The sequence below is a fragment of the Oncorhynchus gorbuscha genome, linkage group LG03 (genome assembly GCF_021184085.1).
Source record: "Oncorhynchus gorbuscha isolate QuinsamMale2020 ecotype Even-year linkage group LG03, OgorEven_v1.0, whole genome shotgun sequence".
NCBI lineage: Eukaryota > Metazoa > Chordata > Actinopteri > Salmoniformes > Salmonidae > Oncorhynchus > Oncorhynchus gorbuscha.
Genome location: NC_060175.1, coordinates 86,201,066 through 86,222,664, shown reverse-complemented (window position 1 = coordinate 86,222,664; position 21,599 = coordinate 86,201,066). Strand labels below are relative to the sequence as shown.

Below are 21,599 nucleotides of genomic sequence, written 5' to 3'. Positions count from 1 at the left end.
TTCACCGTGCTGTGTCTATGTTTTGCCCTGTCGTGTCGTGTTTCCCTCAGATGCTGCGTGGTGAGCAGGTGTCTGAGTCTGCTAGGTTCAAGTGCCTTCCCGAGGCAACCTGCAGTTCTCGATCAAGTCTCCAGTCCGTTCTCGTCTTTACGTGTAGTATTATGCTTTTTGTTTTGTAAAGTTTATTCTGGATTAAATACTCTGTTTTCGCCAAGTCGCTTTTGGGTCCTCATTCACCTGCATGACAGAAGGATCCGACCGAGGAATGGACCCAGCGACTACAGACGCCGTAACACTGCCGTCGAGATCCAAGGAGCCATGCTCGGCAGACACGAGCAGGAATTGTCTGCTGCTCGCCATGCCGTGGAGAGCCTGGCCGCTCAGGTTTCCGACCTCTCTGGACAGTTCCAGAGTCTTCGTCTCGTGCCACCTGTTACTTCCTGGCCTGCCGAGCCTCCAGAACCTAGGGTTAATAACCCACCTTGCTACTCCGGGCAGCCCACTGAGTGCCGCTCCTTTCTCACCCAGTGTGAGATTGTGTTCTCTCTCCAACCCAACACATACTCTAGAGAGAGAGCTCGGGTTGCTTACGTCATTTCACTCCTTACTGGCCGGGCCCGAGAGTGGGGCACAGCTATCTGGGAGGCAAGGGCTGATTGTTCTAACAATTACCAGAACTTTAAAGAGGAGATGATTCGGGTTTTTGACCGTTCAGTTTTTGGTGGGGAGGCTTCTAGGGTCCTGGCTTCCCTATGCCAAGGTGATCGATCCATAACGGATTACTCTATAGAGTTTCGTACTCTTGCTGCCTCTAGTGACTGGAACGAGCCGGCGCTGCTCGCTCGTTTTCTGGAGGGACTCCACACAGTGGTCAAAGATGAGATTCTCTCTCGGGAGGTTCCTTCCAGTGTGGACTCTTTGATTGCTCTCGCCATCCGCATAGAACGACGGGTAGATCTTCGTCACCAGGCTCGTGGAAGAGAGCTCGCATCAACGGTGTTTCCCTGCTCCGCATCGCAACCATCTCCCTCCTCTGGTTCTGAGACTGAGCCCATGCAGCTGGGAGGGATTCGCATCTCGACTAAGGAGAGGGAACGGAGGATCACCAACCGCCTGTGCCTCTATTGCGGATTTGATGGACATTTTGTTAATTCATGTCCAGTAAGAGGCCAGAGCCCATCAGTAAGCGGAGGGCTACTGGTGAGCGCTACTACTCAGGTCTCTTCATCTAGATCTTGTACTACTATGTCGGTCCATCTACGCTGGACCGGTTCGGGTGCTACATGCAGTGCCTTGATTGACTCTGGGGCTGAGGGTTGTTTCATGGACGAAGCATGGGTTCGGAAACATAACATTCCTTTCAGACAGTTAGACAAGCCTACGCCCATGTTTGCCTTAGATGGTAGTCATCTTCCCAGTATCAGATTTGAGACACTACCTTTAACTCTCACAGTATCTGGTAACCACAGTGAGACTATTTCTTTTTGATTTTTCGTTCACCTTTCACACCTGTTGTTTTGGGTCATCCCTGGCTAGTATGTCATAATCCTTCTATTAATTGGTCTTGTAATTCTAACCTATCCTGGAACGTATCTTGTCATGTGAAGTGCTTAATGTCTGCCATCCCTCCCATTTCTTCTGTCCCCACTTCTCAGGAGGAACCTGGCGATTTGACAGGAGTGCCGGAGGAATATCATGATCTGCGCACGGTCTTCAGTCGGTCCCGAGCCAACTCCCTTCCTCCTCACCGGTCGTATGATTGTAGTATTGATCTCCTTCCGGGGACCACTCCTCCTCGGGGTAGACTATACTCTCTGTCGGCTCCCGAACGTAAGGCTCTCGAGGATTATTTATCTGTGTCTCTTGACGCCGGTACCATAGTGCCTTCTTCCTCTCCGGCCGGGGCGGGGTTCTTTTTGTTAAGAAGAAGGACGGTACTCTGCGCCCCTGCGTGGATTATCGAGGGCTGAATGACATAACGGTTAAGAATCGTTATCCGCTTCCCCTTATGTCATCAGCCTTCGAGATTCTGCAGGGAGCCAGGTGCTTTACTAAGTTGGACCTTCGTAACGCTTACCATCTCGTGCGCATCAGAGAGGGGGACGAGTGGAAAACGGCGTTTAACACTCCGTTAGGGCATTTTGAGTACCGGGTTCTGCCGTTTGGTCTCGCCAATGCGCCAGCTGTTTTTCAGGCATTAGTTAATGATGTTCTGAGAGACATGCTGAACATCTTTGTTTTTGTCTATCTTGACGATATCCTGATTTTTTCACCGTCACTCGAGATTCATGTTCAGCACGTTCGACGTGTTCTACAGCGCCTTTTAGAGAATTGTCTCTACGTAAAGGCTGAGAAGTGCTCTTTTCATGTCTCCTCCGTTACTTTTCTCGGTTCCGTTATTTCCGCTGAAGGCATTCAGATGGATTCCGCTAAGGTCCAAGCTGTCAGTGATTGGCCCGTTCCAAGGTCACGTGTCGAGTTGCAGCGCTTTTTAGGTTTTGCTAATTTCTATCGGCGTTTCATTCGTAATTTCGGTCAAGTTGCTGCCCCTCTCACAGCTCTTACTTCTGTCAAGACGTGTTTTAAGTGGTCCGGTTCCGCCCAGGGAGCTTTTGATCTTCTAAAAGAACGTTTTACGTCCGCTCCTATCCTCGTTACTCCTGACGTCACTAGACAATTCATTGTCGAGGTTGACGCTTCAGAGGTAGGCGTGGGAGCCATTCTATCCCAGCGCTTCCAGTCTGACGATAAGGTTCATCCTTGCGCTTATTTTTCTCATCGCCTGTCGCCATCTGAGCGCAACTATGATGTGGGTAACCGTGAACTGCTCGCCATCCGCTTAGCCCTAGGCGAATGGCGACAGTGGTTGGAGGGGCGACCGTTCCTTTTGTCGTTTGGACAGACCATAAGAACCTTGAGTACATCCGTTCTGCCAAACGACTTAATGCCCGTCAAGCTCGTTGGGCGTTGTTTTTCGCTCGTTTCGAGTTTGTGATTTCTTACCGTCCGGGTAGCAAGAACACCAAGCCTGATGCCTTATCCCGTCTGTTTAGTTCTTCTGTGGCTTCTACTGATCCCGAGGGGATTCTTCCTTATGGGCGTGTTGTCGGGTTGACAGTCTGGGGAATTGAAAGACAGGTTAAGCAAGCACTCACGCACACTGCGTCGCCGCGCGCTTGTCCTAGTAACCTCCTTTTCGTTCCTGTTTCCACTCGTCTGGCTGTTCTTCAGTGGGCTCACTCTGCCAAGTTAGCTGGTCATCCCGGTGTTCGAGGCACTCTTGCGTCTATTCGCCAGCGATTTTGGTGGCCGACTCAGGAGCGTGACACGCGCCGTTTCGTGGCTGCTTGTTCGGACTGCGCGCAGACTAAGTCGGGTAACTCTCCTCCTGCCGGTCGTCTCAGACCGCTCCCCATTCCTTCTCGACCATGGTCTCACATCGCCCTAGACTTCATTACCGGTCTGCCTTTGTCTGCGGGGAAGACTGTGATTCTTACGGTTGTCGATAGGTTCTCTAAGGCGGCACATTTCATTCCCTCGCTAAACTTGCTTCCGCTAAGGAGACGGCACAAATCATTATCGAGAATGTGTTCAGAATTCATGGCCTCCCGTTAGACGCCGTTTCAGACAGAGGCCCGCAATTCACGTCACAGTTTTGGAGGGAGTTCTGTCGTTTGATTGGTGCGTCCGTCAGTCTCTCTTCCGGGTTTCATCCCCAGTCTAACGGTCAAGCAGAGAGGGCCAATCAGACGATTGGTCGCATACTACGCAGCCTTTCTTTCAGAAACCCTGCGTCTTGGGCAGAACAGCTCCCTGGGCAGAATACGCTCACAACTCGCTTCCTTCGTCTGCTACCGGGTTATCTCCGTTTCAGAGTAGTCTGGGTTACCAGCCTCCTCTATTCTCTTCCCAGCTTGCCGAGTCCAGCGTTCCCTCCGCTCAAGCGTTTGTCCAACGTTGTGAGCGCACCTGGAGGAGGGTGAGGTCTGCACTTTGCCGCTACAGGGCACAGACTGTGAGAGCCGCCAATAAACGCAGGATTAAGAGTCCTAGGTATTGTTGCGGCCAGAGAGTGTGGCTTTCCACTCGCAACCTTCCTCTTACGACAGCTTCTCGTAAGTTGACTCCGCGGTTCATTGGTCCGTTCCGTGTCTCCCAGGTCGTCAATCCTGTCGCTGTGCGACTGCTTCTTCCGCGACATCTTCGTCGCGTCCATCCTGTCTTCCATGTCTCCTGTGTTAAGCCCTTTCTTCGCACCCCCGTTCGTCTTCCCTCCCCCTCCCGTCCTTGTCGAGAGCGCACCTATTTACAAGGTACATAAGATCATGGACATGCGTTCTCGGGGACGGGGTCACCAATACTTAGTGGATTGGGAGGGTTACGGTCCTGAGGAGAGGAGTTGGGTTCCGTCTCGGGACGTGCTGGACCGTTCACTCATTGATGATTTCCTCCGTTGCCGCCAGGATTCCTCCTCGAGTGCGCCAGGAGGCGCTCGGTGAGTGGGGGGTACTGTCATGTTTTGTCATTTATTATCATGTCTTGTCCCTGTGCTTCCCATTCTATTCGTTTCCCTCTGCTGGTCTTATTAGGTTCTTTCCCTCTTTCTATCCCTCTCTCTCCCCCTCCCTCTCTCACTCTCTCGCTCTCTCTTCTCTCTATCGTTCCGTTCCTGCTCCCAGCTGTTCCTATTCCCCTAATCATCATTTAGTCTTCCCACACCTGTTCCCGATCCTTTTCCCTGATTAGAGTCCCTATTTCTCTCCTTGTTTCCCGTACCTGCCCTGTCGGATCCTCATTTATAATTCACCGTGCTGTGTCTATGTTTTGCCCTGTCGTGTCGTGTTTCCCTCAGATGCTGCGTGGTGAGCAGGTGTCTGAGTCTGCTAGGTTCAAGTGCCTTCCCGAGGCAACCTGCAGTTCTCGATCAAGTCTCCAGTCCGTTCTCGTCTTTACGTGTAGTATTATGCTTTTTGTTTTGTAAAGTTTATTCTGGATTAAATACTCTGTTTTCGCCAAGTCGCTTTTGGGTCCTCATTCACCTGCATGACAATAAATGGATCACTGGAACTTCAACAATCAAAGTGTATTTGTCACGTGCGCCGAATACAACAGGTATTACAGTGAAGTGCTTACTTACCAACAGTGCAATTTAAAAAATAAAATAAAATAGATAAATAAAATAAATTAGGTGAACAATAGGTAAGTAAAGAAATAAAAATGACAAATCAAATCAAATGTATTTACATAGCCCTTCGTACATCAGCTGATATCTCAAAGTGCTGTACAGAAACCCAGTCTAAAACCCCAAACAGAAAGCAATGCAGGTGTAGAAGCACGGTGGCTAGGAAAAACTCCCTGGAAAGGCCAAAACTTAGGAAGAAACCTACAGAGGAACCAGGCTATGTGGGGTGGCCAGTCCTCTTCTGGCTGTGCCGGGTGGAGATTATAACAGAACATGGCCAAGATGTTAAAATGTTCAAAAATGACCAGCATGGTCGAATAATAATAAGGCAGAACAGTTGAAACTGGAGCAGCAGCACGGCCAGGTGGACTGGGGACAGCAAGGAGTCATCATGTCAGGTACTCCTGGGGCATGGTCCTAGGGCTCAGGTCCTCTGAGAGAGAGAAAGAAAGAATTAGAGAGAGCATATGTGGGGTGGCCAGTCCTCTTCTGGCTGTGCCGGGTGGAAATTATAACAGAACATGGCCAAGATGTTCAAATGTTCATAAATGACCAGCATGGTCGAATACTAATAAGGCAGAACAGTTGAAACTGGAGCAGCAGCACGGCCAGGTGGACTGGGGACAGCAAGGAGTCATCATGTCAGGTAGTCCTGGGGCATGGCCCTAGGGCTCAGGTCCTCCGAGAGAGAGAAAGAAAGGGAGAAGGAGAGAATTAGACAACGCACACTTAGATTCACACAGGACACCGAATAGGACAGGAGAAGTACTCCAGATATAACAAACTGACCCTAGCCACCCGACACATAAACTACTGCAGCATAAATCCTGGAGGCTGAGACAGGAGGGGTCAGGAGACACTGTGGCCCCATCCGAGAACACCCCCGGACAGGGCCAAACAGGAAGGATATAACCCCACCCACTTTGCCAAAGCACAGCCCCCACACCACTAGAGGGATATCTTCAACCACCAACTTACCATCCTGAGACAAGGCTGAGTATAACACACAAAGATCTCCGCCATGGCACAACCCAAGGGGGGCGCCAACCCAGAAAGGATGACCACATCAGTGAATCAACCCATTCAGGTGACGCACCCCTTCCAGGGACAGCATGAGAGAGCCCCAGCAAGCCAGTGACTCAGCCCCTGTAATAGGGTTAGAGGCAGAGAATCCCAGTGGAAAGAGGGGAACCGGCCAGGCAGAGACAGCAAGGGCGGTTCGTTGCTCCAGAGCCTTTCCGTTCACCTTCCCACTCCTGGGCCAGACTACACTCAATCATATGACCCACTGAAGAGATGAGTCTTCAGTAAAGACTTAAAGGTTGAGACCGAGTTTGCGTCTCTGACATGGGTAGGCAGACCGTTCCATAAAAATGGAGCTCTATAGAAGAAAGCCCTGTCTCCAGCTGTTTGCTTAGAAATTCTAGGGACAATTAGGAGGCCTGCGTCTTGTGACCGTAGCGTACGTGTAGGTATGTACGGCAGGACCAAATCAGAGAGATAGGTAGGAAGACAGTGAAAAATAACAGTAGCGAGGCTGTATATAGTAGCAAAGCTATAACAGTAACGAGGCTACATACAGACACTGTTTAGTCAGGCTGATTGAGGTAGTATGTACATGTAGATATGGTTAAAGTGGTGGGTGATGGGTGGCGGGACACAATGCTGATAGCCCGGTTAGCCAATGTGCGGAGGCACTGGTTGGTCGGGCTAATAATGTTTAAATATCTTGCATTACTCATCTCATATGTATATACTGTATTTTATACCATATTTTGCAGATTGCCTATGCCACTCTGTCATTGCTCATCCATATATTTATATGAATACGTTCCTTACTTAGATTTGTGTGTATTAGGTAGTTGTTGCGGAATTGTTAGATTACATGTTAGATATTGCTGCACTGTCGGAACTAGAAGCACAAGCATTTCGCTACACTCGCAATAACATCTGCTAACCATGTGTATGTGACCAATACAATTCGATTTGATTTGTCAACTGTAAGGGTGTCCATGTTGCTGGGATCAGAGGTGTCCGGTGCGAGAGAGGCAGGTTGAGGTGGCCAGGGTCAGAGTAGAGCAGAAGATGTTGTATGCTGAGGCAGTGAAGAAAGTAGTGTAGGTTGGATGAAGGGTGAGGGATTCTGAGAGGATTCCTGTGTATAGTAGATCTGTAACAGGTCAGAGGGATAGGCAAATGAGTGATACAGCCTAAGTTTCAGTAAGGTTGGCTTCTTAGCGTTCATAGCAATGGTTTTAAACTGTACTGCAGAGATGGAACGTAAGTCACACAAAATAGATGTTGTTGTGGCAGCTGCAGAGAAGTACCTGGGGGTACGATATTTGACTTCAGAAGAGTTAGAGGGTGTGTTGAGTGGTAGTGTCCCGTCCTCTAAGTTCGTTGGCCTGGGGTAGGATCAGATCGGGTTAAAGTAATAGAATAGGGCATAGCCGTGGGAAGTAGGGGTTCTGAGGGTGCTGCAGCAACCTCTGAAAAATCGGAATAAAAAAGATATATTCATTTAACAAAAAAAATCACAAAAGCACCGGGCCTAATCGTCCTGCATTAGCAGACCAGTTTTAAGTGTAGAGTTAGTTGGTAGGGTAATTAAAATTATATTGAAACATTTTCCCGTTTCCCCATTTTGTATAACAAAGTGTAATGAATTGATACTATAGTTCAGTTGGGGACGTAATGCAATTTGTTGGATGCCAACCCCTGTTAAACTCTACAGAAGAAGAAAAAGATTGCGATCTGTAGAGTTGCTATTTTAACGAGTTTTCTTGTGTCACTTAAGTCGTGACATTCCTGAATTACTTATTATATTATTAAAGTCTGATTTAATCAACATATACAATAGTCAGTTGAGGGTAGAATCACTATATATCTCATTGAGCAAAGCGGGGAGAGGATGCCTGTTGTCACAGTTCCAAGACCTGTCAGAAACTCCCATCTAATGCCACATTCAAAACTACTGGGAATTGGAAACTCGGAAATCTACGACTTCCCGACTTCAGTGCTTTCAAGACCAATGGGAACTTGAAAAGAAATGAGCTCAGACTGGGAAAAATCGTTTTGAGTGGTCATCCAACTCTGGTTAAGTAGTAGTAATGATGGTGCTTTCAAGACAACAGGGACTCGGAAAAATGCAAGCAGTAAAATTAGATAAAAAAAAAAATGATTAAAAAAAACCTTATGGAACAGCGGGAAGTGTGAAGCAACACAAACATCGGCACAGACACATGCTTACACGTACACACAAGATAACATACGCACTATACACATGTATGTGGTAGTGGTGGAGTAAGACACTGAGGGCACATAGTGTGTTGTGAAATCTGTGAATGTATTGTAATGTTTTAAAAATTGTACAAACTGCCTTAATTTTGCTGGACCCCAGAAAACGTGGGTGTTGGCTTGGCTGCAGCTAATGGGGATCCATAATAAATACAAATACCTAACCATAACAGTTTTATGTCACATTTACATGCTAGTCCAAACTAGCAAACTCAGAGATGTCAGACTTGCTACCTCGTTGTGGTTATAAAACCAGTTAGCATGTCCTGAATCATTATAATTGTAAAAAATTCTGAGTGAATACAAATGCACTGGAATTGTCATATTTTTAAAATATTTTTTGGGATATATTTTTTTATATTTTTTTGTATGTATTCTGTATTTTCTTATTTATATACCCTTGTTTCGTTTTGCTAGACATGTTTAATTTTACCTTCTTAACAGCACTATCAACAAGATTGTTGATAATTTTGTATAATGAATAAAATAAAAGTTTATGCTATTCCAATAATAAAATGAGAACATGCATCAGAAGCATGCAACGAGTTGTATGCGTTGTTTTTAACTGTTTATTTGACATTATCTTTGGAATGAAAGCTTTTTGTAACAGAGTAACAATTGATTTGATAAAATATAATTATCTGTAGGTCTGTCTGTAGCATAGAGATAGATAGAGAACTCTAGTGCCCAAACCCCTGTTTTAGCATGATGACTTTCACCATTTTAAAGTAGTCAACTGGGTTGAGACTTCTTCATCCAGGTCACCAGTAGGTATCAGCCAATGAACTATACTCGTGCGCAAACACTCCATAACTGCAGGTGGCACTAAAATCGCCAACCTTGACTTTATACCTGTTCAAACAACACACTCCAGGACTGTGTGCACCTTTTCCGTTTCTTTGCCATCTCATAAGAAGTAGTAAAATAAGAAGATTAATGACTACTTCAAAACAGGGGTTGGAACCAAAATTATTGTCAATTTTTACATTCTGAACAGAACCATATTTTTTTCAACAGTAGGATACAGTACAGTAACCTATCCTTCGCAGGGGGTGAGGCAGGTAGCATAAACAGACTATAAAATATTTGACAGACAGACAGGCACTGGAATATGTTTCTGAATGACAGAGTCAGGGCTTTGTATAGGTACTTTGTTGCGTTTTTTGTGGGACAGAAAAAAAACATGCCAGGAACTAAAATAACATGATTAACCGTTTCCCATTCTTTTAAAATAATGATTCTGTTCCGGAACTGTATAGATCACCTTCGTTCCCAGTTCTGATTCTGTTCCTCAAAAATGTAGTTATTTTTTCTGTTCTGTTCCCTGAACCGGTTCCAACCCCAACTTCAAAATGGATTCAATGTCACTGCCCGTACTCTCACAGACGCTATAGTAGTACAGATTCAATGATGCGATGTCTGTACGTCTATGGTCTGTAGTCATTCCAAATGTTGTGACACTGGACGTTGCTAGGGGGCAGTCGTTCACTGGTCTGTGTCTACTCACTCTCGTTGCTTCGGCGCGCAATGACTTTCAAAGTGCTAACTCAAGCTAGAAAGCAAAAAGCACATTGGCTGGAAAATCGGGGCGGTTAGCTTGTCCACACAAACTCGACGACGAACTGTCATATTTTCTCTGAGGGTTGCCGGTTAGCTTCATTTCGACACAAGATTTTGAAATAACCAACTGTACTTTTGGCCACACGTGAATCGATATTGGAGGTAAGTAATTTAGTTAGCTATGCGCTTGATTGCTATGTTAGTGGCTGAATTCTAGGTAGACAATTAGCCTAGCTAGCTCGTCTGACCACAGATAGCCAGAAGTCTTTGTTTTGACAGTTCTGACAACTAAGTAGTGTAGCTAGCTAAGAAAATGAGAACGTTGGCCAGCTATCTGCGAATCTCCATGTCTGGTGACGTTAACTGTTTGTTCGCTTTAAGAATCAACTTAAAGCCATAACTAACACGTTAGCTATTTCGCTAACTACTGCTAACAAATTAAATATACTTGTATTGGTCGCCTACACATAATTTGCAGGTGCACCGAAATGCTTCTAGCTAGTTTCCAACATGGTTGGCAAGTTAACGTTAGCCTATAAGCTGATTGATAGCCTGCACACAGTAACGTTAGCTACAGACGGACAGTTACATTTTTCTTTACCATGGCCTTTACCCTGACAACAAAGATCACAAGTAAAGTGACTGAGAGGAGCCAGTTTACCTCATCTAACGTTAATCACATAATCTGACTCTTGACCGTCTGTGACTGGGCTGCCAAGTTTATTATTCACTTCACGCCATTTTAGCCAGTTGTCAGCTGCCAGCAACTCTTAAGATGGCAAATCATATTGTTAATCCTCAGGTTAGTTTGAAGTTGCTTTCAACTCATTGGTTACTATTTGTGACTTTGAACTGTCCGATGAAACAATCAATGTTCCTGTGCTGTTTCCTTCCTCATCCCCCACAGCAAGCAGTAATGAGGCAGGAGGGTTGAAAGAGGAAGCAGGTGTCTCAAGCGGAGTATTGGGGAAGGAGGTGGAAGAGGACAAGATGCTTGAGGAGGCAGGCCAAGCAGGGACTGAGGCGGAGAGGGATGAGATGGAGATGGGGGGCAATGACCTGAGGGCGGAGGTGGTGAGGCTGAATTTGGAGCTCCGGGAGGCCAATGAGGAGAAACTACAGGCGGCCCGTTATGGCTTAGTGGTGCTGGAGGAGAGTGCTGAACTGAAGAAGAAACACACCCAGCTGGAGGAGGAGTATGAGACCCTCAAACAAGAGCAACAGCACCTCAAAGAGGTAAGCAGAAGTGTTCAATGTCTATAGCTATACCAACCTTAATTCCAACCTTAAAGCTACTACTACGTGTGCATGGTGGTGACATTTTCTGTGATAGATTTTGTATTGCTTTGTCTAATCAGGCTCCACACTAACTACTTCAGTGTGAACAAGTTTTTACATTTTTGATTTGATCTATTTCAACTTTATTTAACAAGGTAGGCTAGTTGAGAACAAGTTCTCATTTGCAACTGCGACCTGGCCAAGATAAAGCAAAGCAGTGTGACACAGACAACAACACAGTGTTACACATGGAGTAAACAATAAACAAGCCAATAACACAATAAACAAGTCAAAAATAGTATATATACAGTGTGTGCAAAAGGCATGAGGAGGTAGGCAATAAATAGGCCATAGGAGTGAATAATTACAATTGAGCAGATTAACACTGGAGTGATAAATGAGCAGATGATGATGTGCAAGTAGTGCCAGTCACACGCTGCTCTGTATTGACCAACCTAGGATTAGCCACACAATGGACTTCCTGTTCGGACAGAAGCTTTTAGCTAAACTGTTCTAAACAAAGAAATAATCACAATCATAATGTTTGGCCAGGAGTTGTTCTTAATCCAGTGTTGCGTAAAAATGTATGTATTGCCTACTGAACATTTGATAGGTTCCATGAAGATATTCTATCGTCTTGAACTCTTGTTACTAACATGGCTGAATGACAGTTTCCCCAAGAGACAGCCTAGGGTTCATTTGAATCATTCAGTTTGTGTGATAGAGGAGGACAGGTCGGTTTCTGCTCCTGTAGTGTCGTATGATGTTGATGTGTATTGATGTGATACTGTTTATTTCTGCTAGGGATCTGTGATGGAGGGATGAGGGCACATTAGTCAGCATATCCCATGTTGGAAGTGGAAACTGGAATTAATTTTAAGCTGCTCTGTTGAATGTAGACTGCATGGCATTAGAGGGGTGAACAGGGCAGGGAAAGATATTATTCATAGCACGCAAATAATTATCATTAATATAAAGGTTAAGCGGCATTCATGTAAATAAATAATCTCAAAATGTATATTGTAAAGGAACGTACAGTCACATTCTGACTATTGCTTTTGTTAATTCATTATTCCAGCTAGTAGCATCCAACATAGACCCTGCACAAATAGGGCTACCATTCTGTTTTAAATGCCTCATTGTAAAGTACAATTATTTTTCACTTTCAAATGTATGCTAAACAAAAACAAATTATTTTAAATTTGAACAAACCCTAACTCTTGTGCACAGTGACGACTGAACAATTTACACAGGGAATTTTTTTTTTTTACTGGAGAAACTGTGCAGAATTACGGTAAAACTCCCTCAGTTTTATTGTTACCAAACTTTGTATCTTCAGTTTGTCCTGTAAATGTGTTTTTATAAAATGTTCAGTGTAAATTGTTAAATTAGTCCTTGTGCATAGTTCTGTGGTTTGTTAAAGGCCCAGTGCAGTCAAATTTAGTTTCCCTGTGTTTTTTATATATATTTCCACACTGAGGCTGGAATAATACTGTGAAAATTATGATAAGGCCCTTTTAGTGTAAGAGATGTTTGAAAAGACCGCCTGAAATGTCAGCCTGTTTTGGTGGATGGAAGTTTTGGCCTGCCTGGAGACATCACCAGGTGGTAAATTAGTTGATAGACCAACAAGACACTTCCAAACCCCTGCCATAACAGCTCATTTTCAGTTTTCCCCTACCCACTCAGGCCACTCCCAGACAGTCCTAGCAAAATACTTGCTTAATTAAGGAATTTCTGTTTGCTAAGAATCTATTTGTTTCTTTTTGACCATTTTAAATGAAAACACAGTAAGGTACTTATTTCTTACCCAGAAATAATTTTATATTATGATTTAAAAAAAGGTTGCATTGTAGGGATGGGCAATATATCTATTGAATTCGATTAACTCAAATGTATATTTTTGAGTGATATTCCAAATGACCGTATCACAAGAATCAAGTTTTTATTTTTCCCTTTCATGAGCGTTTGTCTGTTTGTTCTGTCATTTTGGTCTTGTTTCCTTCGCTCTTTCTGTGCTGTGTGCACCTTACCATTTACACCAGAGATCTGTTTATAATGACGAGATGCTCATGTCTCTACCCTAACAATGGGAGTCGTTGTCCCAAATGTGGGGATGCAGGCAATAAGCTAAGATCCAAAATAAGTTCATAAAAATGTATTGGGCTTATTTTGGACCGATTTTTGGCGAGTGAAACCCCTCGGCTTCTTCTTCTCTGTTTATACAAACACACCAAGCCCCTCCCCCTGCCACTCACAACAACAAATATGAGAGATCACTTCTTCTCTGACAAGCGGTTTCAACTCCCTATTTGCATTTGAGGTTTAGTCCAATAGAATTGGTCATATGGACACTGAAACACATTGAAACATTTTACTATAACAGGGAAGTTAACGATACCCTTTTAATGTCTCAGCTCCGCCAATAGTGACACTACTAAAAGGGGATTGTCAATGAACATTGATTCTGGGAAATGTATGCTCAGTTTGTCACGCACGGCATTGCGGTACCATGTACTGCTTGCAGCATTTTAACCAAAGACTGTTATACTAGGTGTCTAGTCTGTTTTGTAAATGTGCAATAAGCGTAAAACATAATTCTATAAGGAATTGGCAACCCGTTCTCATTCTGAGCAAAGTTAGGTCCCTTGATTTCAACATCTGAACAAAGTGGACAGGTTAGCATGCTGTTCAAACGGTTTGGAGATGGACAGTAGGGTGTGTTCAATTGAAACTGTTATGCCTTGTTAGCTTGCAAATGGATCCAAGTCAACTTGAATATAAAGATTAACTGGCAACTCACTAGCAGGTGGCCTTGTGCTTGAGAGCTTGTTTGAGACCTGTGTCTATAATGCCTGCTACAAAAAGTTAGTATTTATTAGTGCATTAAGCATGGTTCTGGTCAAATTTGTAACAGAAAGGCCATTTACTTGAAAGTAAATAAGTGATTATTGCAAAAAACAGGTTAAACAGTTTATATACAATTAATTCAATTATGGTTCTTATGCAGGGTTGGAAATTACACCTTCCAAATCCGGATGATTTTTGTCATTGGCTGGTAAGAATGTCTGTTTCACCAGCCACGTTGGTGGGTGGTCACACATCATTTGGGAATATTTTTTTTGTCCGAATGCCATATGCAGAAGTTTGGTTGAGTTGACAAGATGGCTACTAAAGCGTGACTTTTTTTCCTCATGTTTTTTGACCAGTTATATCATTTTGTTCGCAGCTAGGTTGTTTTTTAAATTGTTTTAGTTATCCTCAACTCTACTCCAAAATAATTGATTCCTTGCCCATCGACTCCCATTTCTGGGTGTCAAGCTTCGATTACGCTAAGAACCGACTCCTCTAAGATTCAGTATATTGGCAATTGAGGAAACTTGTTGCTGTAGGCTACTTTCAAGAATACTGTCACATTTTTTTACGGGAGAGAGAGAGAGAAGGCATGTATGTCGGCCACTAGGCAGACAGTCAAAACCATGCATCGGTAATCAAAAGATGTATAGGCTATCGCAATGCTATGTCTCTCAATTTCTTGACTTGCAATGTTTCGCACAAGTTCACTAAAGTACGGCCTATCAACAAATAGGCTAAGCTATTCTACATGGAACAGACCGAAGACCAAACACACTAGTGTTTTTCATAGCAAAGAGCAGGTGAGCCAGGGGGAGGGAGGATCAGGGCAAGCAGACACAGTCGGAACTGTGCGCATAGGCTTTATCTTGGTAATCTGTATCTTGCAATGCGTATATTCACCTAAAGTATATATTAGGCTATCATTGAGTATGGGTAAGCTATTCCTTATGTCAGTGAATTGAAGTTGAACATCGCCAAATGCATCAGTTTAATTAAGCCTAAATCTGCAATAAAAAGTATTGTGCCTATATTTAATGAAACCCTGGCTGGCTGTTGATGTCCTAGGTCAGGCTCTCCAACCCTGTTCCTTGAGAGCTAACTTCTTGTACGTTTTCGCTCCAACCCCAGTTGTAACTAACCTGATTCAGTTTATCAACCAGCTAATTATTGAATCAGATGCGCTAGATTAGGGTTGGATTTTTTTTCCAAAAATGAAAATACTGCCCCCTAGTACCAACGGGTTAAAACACTCAAATACTTTAATTGTTCTCAAATGTATTTGTTTGCTTCTACATTTCTATTTAGGAGCACATCATCTACTCTCCTCAATTTAGATCTTGTCTAATCGCTGCAACATTCCAATGGGCTCAGGAGGTGAAGGTCGAGTCATGCGTCCTCGGAAACATGACCCGCCAAACCGTGCTTCGTAACCCCCGCCCGCTTAACCTGGAAGCCAGCCGCACCAATGTGTCGGAGGAAACATCGTTCACCTGACGACTGGGGTCAGCCTGCAGGTGCGCTGCCCGCCACAAGGAGTCACTAGAGCGCGATGAGCCAAGTATGGTTATGGCCGGTTGTGATACAGCCCGGGAATGAACCCGGGTCTAAAGTGACGCCTCTAGCACTGCAATGCCTTAGACCGCTGTGCCACTCGGGACAACCTTTTTATTGTTTGTCAAAAATATTTTGGCTGCTGGATAAAAAAATAATCAATAATCTATCTGCCACAGCGGCTGGTGGACCACAAATAAGATTTCCCTACCTGGTCTTTGGAAGGTTTATATTTAGCCTATGTATAACTTCATAAGCCCTTAATTTATTAGATTATTGCTGACTGTTTGAAAAGCAGTGTTTTTTTTAAACCTTTTTAATTGTACAACAAAGCATATTTAGAGGACATTTTAAAAGATCTAGATATATATTGTGACTCGCCCATAAAAAAAAAAAAATTGGGATATGGTTTTTTAGGACGTATTGCCCAGACTTACTGCATTGGGCCTTTAAACTTTGAAATCAATGTTTTTTGTTTGGTATACATTTTAAAGTGGAGTCTCAGCGTAATTCTGTTACAATGGAACTGCCCATCATGCATTGCATGTTGTGAGTAAATACCATATTTTATGTAACTGCATGTTCAGCAAAAGGTTGCTTGTTCACATTTCTTTAGTAAATTACATAATCGGACCAGTAGGACAGATTATTCTTTAAAAAAAAAAAATATTATTATTATTACTTGTCTGAAAGCTGATGTCACTTGTCAGCCCCCAAAAAGGCCAGAAACACCTTTGGCAGAAAAGGGTTGAGTACATAGCAGAGATCAGACATGTTTTTTCTACGCTTGCCCATAGACGAGAGGAATCATGACATAGACAAAACACCCAATATATTTAGTGGAGCCAAATATTTTCGAATAGCCTATTGAACTCTGCTGGAGCTGTGGCATTGAAGTGTGTGCCGACGTGAGTGACACAGTCAACGAGCCTTGCTGGCTGTGCGTCTTGTGATGGGTTGTAAGTCATCATGGGCTGCAGAGCAACTCTTGATGTCCTCAGAACTGGATCATTATAAACTGATTCACATGTTTGTCTCATCCTCTTCTCTTATTAGGCTACTATATGTATTTTAGGTAGGTTACACATTCCTAAAATAATATGGAAATAGACTTCGACCAAATAGGCATTTATTTCATGAGCTTCTCTCAGCTGTATGTAGCCTGTTTTCTTTTGACTTGTCATCTTGATATTTTTTGTTAAATTTCACTTGTGGCCCAATATATTTGTAATTTTACAAAAAATATGAGAAGAGCATGGACTCCGACTTCCATAATTATTCCCATTTTAAAAGCTGCAACTTAAACACTATTAGACTAGTTTTTAAAATATTCTTCATAAATGTATGGTTTTATAATATTTCAGATATTAGGCTTTTGGTCGTTTGATTTGCAACAGCAAGGAGGGATTTTTTTTCTTCTGGTTTCGCGTGCATCATTTTTGTCTTATAACTGCTTTGCTCAACTGTAAGCTTTGTTCAAATTTCTCATTCGATTTTTATATCTTGCTATTTGTCCCATCTCATTATTACCATAGGCCTCACATGTTTTGGGGTTATTCAAAAACAACTTTGAACTTTCTGAGGGCCTAGAACTGATCATGAAATAGGTTTATCCTACCGCGCTATCATGCGTTAAACTGAAAGAGTGCCTTACTAGGAATATTCATAAGACATATTCATATAAAATGTAGAGAAAATAGAACCATTTGAGTTTCTATAACAATATGACACCTGAGTGTCCACTATAGAAAATAGACTTCGGCTATTGGCCCAGATCATCCTACGTTTATTGGAGAGAGAAAATAACAAAACATTTTTGACCGGGACTTTTGCACTGTCTTGTTGAGACTAGCTCTGTCTAAAATGTTTTCTTCATCCAATTCTGATCAGAGTAATTGTTTGGTATTGGTATATTTTATTTTACTGAAAATTATTTTGTGGTCTGATTTTGTTATTTTTTATTTTATTTTTGATATGTACTTGTTCTGGACAGGCCTTAATGTCAAGCCCTGACTAATCATGAGATATAGGTCTATTTACCACTGCCGTAATACGTTTTGACGTTGAATGAGTCAACAGGACTCATTCATGAGTGTAAGGACTAAATTATATTAGTGAGGTAGAGTCCAGAGAGAATAGAATGAAGTTAGGCGAAAGGGTTTACATGTCTGTGCTCGGCATGTCCTTGTTAAGAGATTACCGATGCTAAGGGATTGTTTATTTCTGTAAATCAAATTGTATTGGTCACACACACATTTTGCAGTAGTGTTCCTAGTGTCCCTTTATTAAAGTGGCCAGAGATTCCATGTCTATGTAGATGAGCAGCAGCCTCCAAGGTGCAGGGTTGAGTAACCGGGTGGTAACTGGCTAGTGATGGCTATTTAACAATCTGATGGCCTTGAGATTTAAGCTGTCCCAGCTTTGATGCACCTGTACTGACCTCGCCTTCTGGATGGTAGAGTGTGAATGCCAAACGTGTGCTTCACAGTGATACGTCCGGTGAAATATCTGTCTCATTGTTCTATCTGTGGTTTAATTGTTTTAAATACACCATCCTGTCCGTCTGCAACCTGTTTGAACTAGTCTGTTCACTTTGTTTAGGTTTTGAAATCAAGTGGCCTACCTGGATAAGAAGATTAGCATTTCTAAGAATGAGAATGAGTTGTCAAGTCAATTCCTTATATAAATGCATGTTATGCTCATTGCACATTTATAAAACACGGACTAGACTGCTAGCACCCAACAGTATGTGGCTAAAATGCTGCTACCGCACGAAAGAAACAGAAAATAAATGTTCCACAATCATGTTCTTTGATATTCCCATTATTGTAGGGTCTGCTATGTTCTAAATTTGGAACTTGAGACATGTAAACTGTTTCGTTAGAAGGGAAATCGACTGATTTCTGATGGACCAAACATCAAATGCAAATAGCAAGTTGAAACTGCTTGTTGTCAGAGAGGACGAAGTGATCTTTTGTCTTTGTTGTAGAGTGGCTTGGTATCTGTGAGCGAGTGGGAAGGTGCACAGTTTACTCAGCACAGAAGGAGTGAAGGAGATACAAGCATTTGAAATATCGCGCTAAAACATAAATTCAAATTAGTTTGATATATATCATACCAGACTGGTTTGAGCTAGGGCAGTAGCAGCACCAGGCAGTCTCAGTAGTAATCCTTCCCTGGCTAGTGACATGGGGCGTTGTCCTTGTGCATGGCTGCTCAACAGACATGATTAGAGACAGCTTCTCATGGGATTCTACAATCTTTTTCCTACCATGTCCAATCCATCTAACCCTCACACGTAGTCATGGCCAGTGGTTCGGTGTGTGGTCCATATCCTTTAGTGAGAGTTTATTTCATTGACTGATTTTCTAGACAGACTGGTGATGTCAACTGTCATTTGAAATAATATATTCCTCTTTGGCTTGTCCCATAGATTAATCTGGTTTGTAGTACCACATTCTCAACTGAGGAAATGTTGGCCTAAGTTATGCATGGGATGTACTCAAGACTGCTCAGATTTCGACAGCTGGTCTGTGGAGTCCTATTTCCACTGGCACAGATATACATCTTTGTTGTTTTGGGTCTAAGTAAAAAGTGCTGCGTTTTCAGTAGATGTGCCACTTGGCACTGTTGTAGTTTTCACTCCAGTGATAGACCTGATGCCATACAGACCACCATATGGTGGTCACGCAACCAACTCAACAAATAAATGGTGCCCTTTTTTGCTTTTGTCTGTCTGTTTGTAGGCTCTGGCAGAGTCTACGTGACACCAAAATAAATGCCTATCTCTTTGCTTTGTCTCCGTCTGTGTGTACTAGGCTCTGTCAGACTCTGTGAACCACCACAAGCGTGCAGCAGCAGATGGGGAGACCCGGGAGGAGTGCCTGCTGCAGGAAACTGCCAGCAAGGAGGCTGCCATGGCAACCAGCATGGCTGAGCTTCAGGTGGAGTTACGGCAGGCGCGTATCACTCTGGGCAACGCTCACGCAGAGATTGACCGTCTGGCTGGCCTCTCATCCCAGCTAAAGAAGGTATAAATATACGGCCTATCCATTCACTGAGATACTGAATGCTTTACCCACCAATATTTTCTTGCATATGGAAAGATAAAACTCTATTTAATGTAATTTGTTAGTCTCTCCATTCAACTCAATTGTAGGTATTCCTAGTATTAGTCAAATAAGGAATTACTTTACGCCCTTAATTCCTGCTAGTCTCTTGTGTTTTAATGTTTAATAAGGAGCAATGTGCAGTGCTTCCATAACGTTAATGTGTAATTAGTTCCACTGAGAGTGTGTTTGCGTTCACAGGAGTGTGAGTGTTGGGAGGCGGAGAAGGGCCACATGAGGAATGAGATGAAGGAGTATAAGGTGCGGGAGCTCCAGCAGCTCCAGGACAACAGTGAGCTGGAGGAGGAGAACACCTGTCTGCAGAAACAGGTGTCTGTACTCAAGGAGAACCAGGTCAGAGTCTCTCCTTCTCACCACTCACCTCACTGATAATCAACCATAGAAATAGAATGAATAGAAAAGGTGTCTCCATTCAAGTCAATTTAATTTAACCTTTATTTTTATCAGGGAGTCACACTGAGACCAAGATCTCTTTTACAAATGAGCCCTGAATTACAGAAAATACACACATCTAAATATAAGTACAGAATGCAATCAGAAAGCTGGCATAATGGGTAATGATGGACACTTAAGTGTACAAAACATTTGGAACACCTTCCTAATATTGAGTTGCACCCCCTTTTGCCTTCAGAACAGCCTTCATTGTTTGGGGCATGGACTCTACAAGGTGTCAAAAACATTCCACAGGGATGCTGGCCCAGGTTGACTCCAATGCTTCCCACAGTTGTCAAGTTGGCTGGATGTCCTTTGCGTGGTGGAACCTTATTGATACACAGGAAACTGTTGAGCATGAAAAACCCAGCAGCGTTGCACTTCTTGACAAACCGGTGTGCCTGGCAACAACTACCATACCCTGTTTAAAGGCACTTAAATCTTCTGTCTTGTCCATTCACACTCTAAATAGCACACATACACAATCCATTTCTCAATTGTCTCGCGGCAAAATAAATCATTCTTTAACCTGCCTCTCCTTCATCTACACTGATTGAAGTGGATTTTAAAGGTGACATCAATAATAGATCATAAACTGACCAGGTGAATCCAGGTGAAAACTATGTTATGGAAAGGTGTTCCTAATGATATATACACTCTTGTGTGTCCACCTAATTTTTAAGAAGTCTTTTAAATAATTTTGCACGCCCAATTTTTCAGTTTTTGATTTGTTAAAAAGTTTGAAATATCCAATAAATGTCGTTCCACTTCATGATTGTGTCCCACTTGTTGTTGATTCTTCACAAAAAAATACAGTTTTATATCTTTGTTTGAAGCTTGAAATGTGGCAAAAGGTCGCAAAGTTCAAGGGGGCCGAATACTTTCGCAAGGCACTGTACGTCATGACAAAAAATGGCATATTACTGTCCTGTTAATGTGCCTTGACCTTGAAGCCTAAACTGAGAAAAAAAAAACTAACTGATCCAAGTGGTTGCCCAATCGCAGGCAGGCAAGTTATTTCAAAATGAATATGCATTCAAAACCCCAGGCTTTTGAAAGGTTATTCAAATGACACGCTATTCACTGCAGTTGACAGCTTAGACTAGAGTTTTGTACTCACTTGAAAACAATAATAACATTCTACATTACATTGTCTTGTTGTAGCCAAGGAGGATATATTTCTTGTCCCTAAAAAAACTGAAACGATAGGGTAGCTTTTCGAGCTGCGTACCCGGGAACTGTGAGGGAGTGCACTCAGCGCAGCCTCAGGAGCCCACATAGTGAAGGCTACCTATGATTTTGTTATCTGATTT

The 21,599-nt window shown here is 43.1% G+C and overlaps 1 protein-coding gene across 1 annotated transcript in view; it reads left to right on the top strand.

Annotated features, from left to right (window-relative positions):
* The first annotated feature begins 9,903 nt into the window (after nucleotides 1-9,903).
* The window catches only part of LOC124032092 (protein bicaudal D homolog 2-like), a 35,983-nt gene continuing 24,287 nt past the window's right edge, over nucleotides 9,904-21,599 (top strand). Inside the window, exons 1-4 of the mRNA XM_046344185.1 lie at nucleotides 9,904-10,201; nucleotides 10,947-11,275; nucleotides 19,543-19,755; nucleotides 20,035-20,187. Of these exons, the coding sequence (XP_046200141.1) occupies nucleotides 11,030-11,275; nucleotides 19,543-19,755; nucleotides 20,035-20,187 (612 nt within the window). The 5' untranslated portion in view covers nucleotides 9,904-10,201; nucleotides 10,947-11,029. The remainder of the gene's footprint in view (nucleotides 10,202-10,946; nucleotides 11,276-19,542; nucleotides 19,756-20,034; nucleotides 20,188-21,599) is intronic.